This window comes from Poecilia latipinna, unplaced genomic scaffold (genome assembly GCF_001443285.1).
Source record: "Poecilia latipinna isolate Pla-1442-1.1 unplaced genomic scaffold, P_latipinna-1.0 Scaffold396, whole genome shotgun sequence".
Lineage (NCBI taxonomy): Eukaryota > Metazoa > Chordata > Actinopteri > Cyprinodontiformes > Poeciliidae > Poecilia > Poecilia latipinna.
This window is the reverse complement of record NW_015113012.1, coordinates 83,450-92,593: the sequence shown is the minus strand read 5'-3', so window position 1 is coordinate 92,593 and position 9,144 is coordinate 83,450. Positions and strand designations below refer to the sequence as shown.

Below are 9,144 nucleotides of genomic sequence, written 5' to 3'. Positions count from 1 at the left end.
TAAGTCAACCAACAAAGGAGCAACTGATATATAATCTAGAGGAGACTGAAACGCTGATACTGTGAAATAACTTGAATCTCACCAGACCTGCAAGAAAAATAATCCCTTTGAAGCTATCCCATTACTCCTAGCTGTCTAGCCTTGCCAAGTAAACACTAAAAACACCCAAATGCAACATTACAGAGCAGCTTTTCGGGGAATTTTGGCCTCTGTTCTAAGACTAAAGTAATGGCTTAGGTTATACACAACAACATGGCTAACACATACATCCATCGCTCCGTCCCTTGTTCCTAATGAGCTTTATCGCATTGGTCCCGCTTGACTTGTCTTGCTAACTGGCACACATATATCCGTATGTTCCACATGAGCAAGCAGAGGGGACGAGCTGGGTGGCAGCGCCGTTTTCTCAGTTCCATCCGAGAGTTTTACTGCAACAGCCAGCAGCAACAGCAAGTCATCTCAACTCCGTCTCCACAGTGCATGTGGACCGCAATTAGTCTAGATACGTTAACAGTATACGCTTGTTTCTTATGTCCATTGAATCGGAAGACAACGCTGGGGATTTAATGTTTGAAAGACCCAGATTGGCTGTCTACAACTGTAAGGAAATATAACAATGCAACCTGGGAAAAACAAATGAAATAAAGTCTTGTAGCTTTGTACGCTGTACATCTTTGTGGACTGATTGCAGGAGCTTAGAAGAAGTACTTGAGAAGATAAAGCGAGTGCTTGAATAGGTCCATTATGCTTTGTTGGCTGTGGTCCGGTCATTGAATAGGAGTTCTCACTTGTACCAAAATCCTAAATTCCCAGGAAAACCAATCCATTTACCTCAGATATCAATACAATGTTTGTAAGGACTTAAAACTGCCCCAGTTAAAAGTAGGAAAACAAGCAGCTTGTCCTCAAACTGAAAACATTAACCCTCATTAGCTACTGATGCAGATAACACACTGAGGATGACATACGTGATGGCACTGAATTTCAATGAATTTGCAGTATCTCAATGTGAAAGGGCAAAGCGACCTGTGACTTTTGGGGGCTTGATTGTGTTTCTGATCTAATAAACCATGTTAAAGGACATGGCTGACTTGTGTGATCCAGCAATATAAGCCTGCGGTTCCCCAAAAAAGAACCCGATCTTCGTCGTCATTGTTGAGAACCCAAAACAATCCCTTGAATCACAAACAAATCCAACTTTGAGGAATCAAGGAATGAGTAAAATTGTCTGTTTAAATAGAGAGGTGCCTCATTTCACTTATTTCCACCAACCTGTTGCAACCCAGATACCAAGAAACTTTACAGAATCACCTTTGTGATGTAGTGAACAAGCCTAAAAGACAGGGCTCTGACACAAATAAAGTGGAAAAAACATATTTATTACGTTTTTATGCATCTGGACAAGATTTGGAGACTTGTACCATTTTTTTTTATACCTCAGTGTTTTCAGTTTCTCATAAGATGTCACTTTTAGCGATGTTTTGATCAGAATAAGCACCACTCAGTCTCTGTTCTTACAATTAGCTTTTTTACAGTAAGTTTCATAAACTCTCTGAAAGCAAAAGGAATTTTAGGAAAATCAAACTGTCTGGATGATTATGCTGAAAATGTTTTTCGTTTTTTCCAATTTTATTTACAACTTATTGAAAAAAGAAGTTGTAAATTTTAATTTGCTGAAAAGTAAAGTGTAAACTTAAATCTAAAACAATATAAAAGCAAAAACTAACATTTTTCCATACACTAATAAATACAGTAAAAACTAAATACGGAGGAAGAAAAAAGGATGTTCACAGGCTACATTAAAACCAAATGCGTGCAAAGTTCATGCTGTGTTTCATGAAAAGAAAATCAAAGCACTTCAGCTAAACAAAAACCTGTTACAAATTAGTACAACAGTAATCAGACTGCACGCAAACATTTTCAGTAAAAAAAAATCCTATTCCTCCCCAACTTTCAGTATCAAAGTCATCTGAAATATTTGAGAAAAAAAAAAACATAATAAATGCTCTAAGTTGAGGTTTCACATTATCATTTCTATCACAAACTGTTCATACGACTGATGTCTAAAAACACTGTTAGAAATCTCAGAGGCAGCACAGCCTGCTACCGCACGGCTGGAAGGCACTGATCAAGAACCCTCTGGTTTCGTTCCTGAATGTCAGGAACAAAACTATCTACAGGAGGACTGAAACACCGATCATGAAACCTCAGTAGGTCCATCTTCTATCCATCTCCTACTTGAGAGCCGTCGCTGTGAGGCCCGTCCTGATTTCTGCTGTTTTCAGGACACAGATACACGTCAGAGCTCATCGTGGTTCCTGGTGAGGTCTTCGCCGTAATTCGTGGCTTGACTTCCAACAAACATGTTCCAGTTGTCAAGAATCTCCTGCTTGGTCAGTTTCTGGTCCTGATGACACAGAAGAGAGAAGATGAATAAACTGGATACATTTTAAAGCTCGCTGCGGCGGCTGAAGCGGCGTACCTTGTCCTGGTCTGACTCGTACACAAGATGTCTGGCCTCGGCCTGGGCGTGGTCGTAGTCCTGCGGCATGATCCATTGCCGGATTTCATCCTGATCCATCTTTCCGTCTTTGTTGAGGTCTCGGAAGTCGGAGAACTGCTCTCGCTCAGTCCTGACCCAGTCGGGTTCAGGACCCCCGTCCTCGTGAGCAAACATGTCGGCTTCAGACAGAGAAACACTTAAGTTGTTGTTTGGAGATGCGTTTTTTCCTCTTAAGTCACTTTTTAAACTAAAAAAAAAGAAAAAAACACAACAACGCTCAAGCTATGAGCCTAAATAAATAGAGAAGCACAAGCTTTTATTTTGAAATTTGTAGCAAAAGAAGTTATAACCCTGAGGGTGAGTTCAGGGTTCAGAAACAAAACTGTTTGCAAAAATGAAAGGCAAAAATAACAACCAAACCTCAAGACTTGTTTCAAACTTTAATCCGCTTCAACGAAATTGAAAACTTCAGACATGAATAAGAATTAAAAAGACAAAATAGCCCAGCCGATGCGAGACTCCTCCCCTTGCCTTAAAGTTCCTCGTATTTGAACAGTTTCCTTTCAGTTCACAGAGTACGCTGCCCAGCTGGCAGATGCCTTCAGTGCCGATTTCTCCAAAACTATTTTTTTTTTAAACCTAATTCGATTTAATACAATTTTATTTCTCCAAACTCACCAATGTACTCGTCTTCATCCACATGTCCGTCGCCGTTGTTGTCGATGTCCTCCAGCGTTTCCTGCATTCAGAACGAGTTAACGGCGTCATTAAAAGGAGACATGAGGGTCAAGTGTAGTGGGACTTCCACTGAGAGTAGTTAAAAGGGAGACATGTTGCCCCCTGGCCGTGCAAGTGAATAAGTGTGCGAGGGTCGACTTATAGCCGAGCTGGCAGACTGACACGCCGATTACAACGCTGCTGATGAGGACTGAAGCCTCTTAATTAAAAGGCAAATAACATTTTTCCAGTTAGTAAAACTTAACATTTAGAAAACTTATTCTGAATAGTTCTTCCAATTTCATCCCAGAATTATTGCATAAAAGTTAAATATTTCAACCTTGATAGAGTTTCTGTAATAAATACGTACACTTAAGTTATTGACATAGCTGAAGATTTCTGGACCTCCGATAATAAACAAGATGTTTTGCACCTTTTATAAGCAGGACATGGCAGTCAATTTGAGATGGGGGTCAAATGCATCATAAAGCACTTTTACTGGAAGATTCGATATATAAAGTAATTAATATCTCCAATATTATCTAGGATTATTTTCTAAAATGTTTGCCATAAAATGACAGTTATAATTTCAGACAGGTGATCAATTTACTTGTAGGTAAGACAAAAAAAAATGCACCACATAAAAGGAAACAAAGCACAGACAGATAAAGCATATTATGTTTTTACAATATAAAATAGCATTATGTACAATAAAATAAGTGTATAGTCAGTCTGTTTTGTCTTTGTAAACTTATAGGAGGTAAACTATAAGTTTAACTACAAAAATAAAGGGATGCAAAAATAAAGGGGCAAAAACATCGACTATTTCAGTGTAACAAACAATTTAACGCGATTTAAATAATAAAAGACCCTTTTCCAGTACTTCACACTTATCAAAGATAGTTCAGAAGGTTTCAAAATGTTTGCACAAGTATCTTGGAAATCCTTTAAGCGCAAGTGTTTGGAAAATAATGTGGGCTTAAAATAAGAAACTAGAAAGACTCAGCTCTGGCCTTTGCTCGTCAACACCTATTTTTATTGAACCTAAGCTTGATTTTCTGAAATTTATTTATTTCAAACAGATTTCTAAACACAAGAAAAGCAATTAGCAGGACAGAGAAAAACATGTGCATACAAAGCCAAGAACAAAATAATTAGCTTACAGCTACTTTTCCGCTTCTGTTCCACTGCTTCACTTAGGACTTCAATGCTTTCTTTGCAAGGACAATCAAACATAAAAGATGCTTTTATAGACCAAAAGCAGGGAAAGTTCTTTGGTTTGTCGCATTCAAGTAACAAGGCAACAAAACTCGACAATCACTGATCAGAGCAGATGAAGGGAAAAATTACCCAACTGATGAATAAACTCATAAAAACATGTTTGGCAACTTTCCACCAAACAGTTCAACGGATTTGAGAAAGCCAGAATATCAAAAATATAAATGTATAGGTAAAATATTTTGTGTTTTTATTACCTTTTCTGAATAGATGTCCAACTAATTATGTGCAACTAAGCAGTTTGTTTCCAAATATCTGGGGAACCCACAACACCTAATAACTTGCAGTCGAATCACAGCTTTATACCTTGGTACAAGAAATGTTCTATAAGTTATAAAAATGGATTTCATGTCAATAAAAAAGAAAAAAAAATTGCATTAACCCATCTCTTCATTAGTCTGTCCCTAATTTGCAGGTTTCCTAATCACAGCCTGAATTTAGATGGAGATTACAATTTCAATGTTTTGAATAATTTTTGCTAACGGTGACATATTTAAAAAGAGCAATGTCATCATCTTGAGAGACAGAGAAAATTCACATCATCATCCTCAACAATAAAACCACAAGAACGTGAGGTGGAAATTCCATTACAGCGAAAATTAAATCGTCTGCTTTGGATCATTTCAAACAAACAGATCAAGTCCGGTCCTTTTCCTGAATAAGTACATGGTTTTTAAACTACGCAGTTTAAAGCTGCTCCATGTCTAACCTGAACAACAGGGAGCCTCAGCGCCACCACCTGTTTGCCCCAGGGATCATCTTTGTCCGACTGGCCCATCGTAGTCAAGTCAAGCAAACAAGTTGTTATATTTCTATCATTTACTGGCTTTGCTCCAGTTTTAAATCCTTGCTAAAGAAGAATCTTGAACATTTTGTTCAGTGAGTGTTCAGCAGCCACTCCCCTCTACAAATCTGGCCTCTGAGAGCAGAATTACAGGCAACAATGAGATCTTAGCAGGTAGAAATGTGAAGCCAGACCTTTTAACAGAGAGTTCTGTTATGTGAATGTGTGTGTGTGTGTGTGTGTGTGTGTGTGTGTGTGTGTGTGTGTGTCTCGTTGGCTTTCACTGGGAACAGTTTATGTTCTTGCCTGAACCTGCACAACAACCTCCATTAGTTTTCTGTCCCGTTACCCTACAGCCATGTTCTTCCTCAGCCACAAAGTGGCTCCTTCTTACGTTTCTCCCTGTAACAACGCGCGCCATCAAAGCCTCCTTTCTGCACTTCTGTGTGAAAGACCTGAATAACTTGTTGGGGGCGGGAAAAAAAAAAAAAAAACACAATACATCTGTGCATCAGCTTTAGGGACTCCAATCTTTGAAATTGTGTTTACTACAGCAAAGAGCCGTTGAAGCGCCGCTGCCTGAGCCGTTCCTTGGTTAACATTCAGCGACATCGGAAAAATGAGGGATTAATTATTAACTCTGTCAAATGGGTGGTACAAGTTTTATGAACACGGCAGCATAGTGCATCACTGCTAACATTTGCCACGCCAGTGTTCCACAAACCCAGATTTATATTTAAAGATCGGGGCCTAAATGCAACTGTCTGTTGGTTCCCATCGGGTCTGTTCCAAAAAGGATCTACAGACGCAATGATTTCCAGAACTTGTTCAAATTTCATTAGGGAGTCATACAAAGGTGGCAAAAAAAAAAAAAAGCTCTAATTTTGGGAGCTACATTCCCAAAATTAAACTGGGGTTTCTAACTAAAATAATGGGCCATGTAATTAACTTTTTTAAGAAATCTTGCTTCTTTATCCAACTGTAACAGTTCACCGTCTTTGAAATCCAGATAAGAAAACTGATGGCGTGGTCTTACGAGTTAATCATATGTAATTACTGTGTGTTTTTAGGGGAGGGAGGGGTGCTTACCAGAACCACAATACTCTTCATGTGCTCAAACTCCTCAGGATGGAGGAAGGATGTGAACTCTTCCCGGTCTGCTGCCAGGTCGCCGTTCAGATCTGCTGCTTTAAATCTCCTCTCATCTCGAGGGAGCATCTTCTTAAAGCTGAACTTGTCTGTGGCATCCTCAAACTCCTGAGGGTTAGCTGAAAGCGTGCATTTAAGGTAGGTCATCATCTGGCATTGAAATAGCTCTTTAACATAGTGCTACCAAGAAAAAAAAGAAATAATAAAGTGGCTAAAGATCAGAACTGGCCAATCTTCTCTTGATTGCCTTTGGTCAGTACTTCTTTAATTAGTACTTATAAAGTACACCAAGATCAAAAACTCCCATCATTCTCGGTCTATAAACAAATAGCGCGTACTTGGTTTTTAGGTAAAAAAAAAAATTATAAGTGTTTGGGGTTATTTGCTTTAACGCTTAATTCAGGGTGTTTTTTTGTTTTGTTTTGTTTGTTTGTTTTCAAATCTAAAATCTCAATCAAGGAACTTCTATCATATGTTTTTTTTTTCTTCTCCATGAGTTACATTCCTCAGACAAACAAAAATGGGAACCAATCGAAACTGGTATCAGCAAGCAAAAGCCTTTGAATAGTAGCATGTCTACTTCCAGAGGAGGCGTACCCAGATAGTATCCGTAGGTGGCCTGCTTGTACTCGTCCCATGAGATCTTGTTGTCTTTGTTCAGATCATAATCCACCCAGACCTTTGCTACGTTCTCGTACACGTAGCGCTTCTGGACACGCTTTATCCAGGCGTTCAGCTCGTCTGTCGTGATGTACCCATCTGCGTCCCCATCTATACGGTCCACGATTTTGCTGAGGGAGGGAAAAAAAATAAAAATAGATGATATTATTGATACAGGTTCTTTTTTTTAATGAGGACATTTCAACTCTGATTAATGACATTGTAAAAACATGCACTTGCTTCTAAGAGGTTCAGTGATGCAACAATCAGAAAGGCAGAAAGGGTATTTATTTCTAACAGCTCCAATTGGTCATCGACAGGCCAAATACTTGGGATAAAAACAAAACAAAAAAAACTATTCATTTAACTGGATCAAAACTTAAAATGTCACCTGTTTTTTTTTTTTTTTTTGTTCTGTAAGAGAAAAAAATAATAAATCCGCCAACATGCTATTTTAATTGGTGTTTGTGTTACAGGCCTTCATCTGCATTTCAGACCTCAAGGGCAAAAGTGGGTATCAGCTGGGGAAAAAGCTTAATTGGTGCATCTCAAAGTATTTTAGTAGAAGGGACACACCGTCAGTGAGAATACTTCAGTGGGTGGAGCGGGGTGAACCCAATTTTAGAAAGAATAAAAAAACATGCACTGTGGGTTGTAGTATATTCTTAGACATATGTGTTGCCACGTTGAGACGTCCCAACAGGGGTCCTCCCACTTTCAGCTCCACACCTCATACGCATGTGGCACATAATGCCAACTTGTCACCAAAGTGAAGCTGAAAACACCTTCCACAGCACATTCACTCCAACAACTATCTGCAACAACCCACTTATGACTTGTGAGGCTTCGTCCAGTTGATATAGAGCAAAAATACACAGGAGAGATCATCTTAAAGAACATGCGTTCCTGTTCATTTTGCCACCAACCTGTACTGTTGCAGACTCCAGCATGAGACCGAGTGGATGATAATAAGAGAAAAATCAGGACTCATCACTGTCAGGGGGATCATTTCTCACCTCAGTCTGTCTCTGCTCTCCTCGGGGGTGAGCTGGTCAAACGTCTTGGCCTCGTCCTTGCCCAGAAAGGCCTCATGGTCGTACTGATAGCTCTTATTGTCTTCGTGGGCTTGTCTGCTGCTCAGCTCTGGATCACGGAGAACCCTCTCCTTCCTCAGCATGGGCTTCGTGCTCACTAGGAAGGCGCCCAGGAGCACAGCGCACACCAAGCTAAAGCTAAAGCTAAATCCAGCCATCAGTCTCTGGGGCTGATGCTGATTTTAATCAGCAGCCCCCCCGCTCCCCTTACGCACCACAAACAGGCCTGGAAAAGCTACAATCAGTTGGCAAGGCGTCAGCAGCAGCGCAGCTACTTCCACTTCCCACTGCAAACGGAGCTCTTTCTTCTTCTTCTTCTTCTTCTTTCGTTGGAAGCCGAGTCTGTAAAAACATCAGCGCCAGCAGCCAGCTCCTCTAAAAGAAAAAAAAAAACACTTCCAGTTCCTCACTTGTACAGTTTTGAAAGCAGTCCCGTCCTCTTTCCTTGTGGTAAGGATGCAACCAAGCCGGGAGTTCCTGCCGCTTTACGTACGACCAATCACAGCATCCGTTTTACAGTGGGCCCCCCGCTTCGTCCAATCACATGATCCCTACAATGCACAGATGGGATTTTCGTAACATTACAGGAGTTAAGGCGCCACGTTGCAAGCCGACAAGTGATATGGAGAAAGTACAATGATAAATTGTAAAGGAACGGCCAGCTCATAGTAGCGTATTACTATGAAGTGACATAAATAGCAGGAAGTTAAGAAAAAAACCTGTAATCTGTGGCACATATTTGTATTCAGATTCTTTTCATAGATACTTTGTAGTCACATTTTGCTTCCAGGGTGGCCTATGTCAACACCAGCATCACACATCCAGAGACTAAAGTTTTCTCCATATTCTGTACAGCAAAAATACCTCATGCTCAGTCAGATTCAATAAATAGTGTGATGTTGTTGACAGGTTTGAGATGCATTTAGCTTCATCCATCCTCCCACCAACAATGACCAGCT

At 40.0% G+C, this 9,144-nt stretch overlaps 1 protein-coding gene across 1 annotated transcript; it reads right to left on the bottom strand.

Moving 5' to 3' along the window:
- Positions 1-1,943: 1,943 nt before the first annotated feature.
- rcn1 (reticulocalbin 1, EF-hand calcium binding domain) lies at positions 1,944-8,684 on the bottom strand. The gene is made up of 6 exons (XM_015037130.1): positions 8,108-8,684; positions 7,029-7,222; positions 6,372-6,550; positions 3,182-3,242; positions 2,483-2,682; positions 1,944-2,407 (listed from the first exon to the last, which is right to left on the bottom strand). The coding sequence occupies exons 1-6, from the start codon at positions 8,341-8,343 to the stop codon at positions 2,300-2,302; spliced, it is 978 nt and encodes a 325-aa protein (XP_014892616.1). The 5' UTR covers positions 8,344-8,684; the 3' UTR covers positions 1,944-2,299.
- Positions 8,685-9,144: the final 460 nt, after the last annotated feature.

What these genes read in the sequence shown, in the direction of transcription:
- rcn1 (XM_015037130.1), bottom strand. Translation starts at nt 8,343, where the DNA reads ATGGCTGGATTTAGCTTTAGCTTTAGCTTGGTGTGCGCTGTGCTCCTG. An exon ending in GAGAGCAGAGACAGACTGAG is followed by an intron (nt 7,223 to 8,107) that starts GTGAGAAATGAT and finishes TCCCTCCCTCAG; the next exon opens with CAAAATCGTGGACCGTATAG. An exon ending in GGATGAAGACGAGTACATTG is followed by an intron (nt 2,683 to 3,181) that starts GTGAGTTTGGAG and finishes CTCTGTCTGAAG; the next exon opens with CCGACATGTTTGCTCACGAG.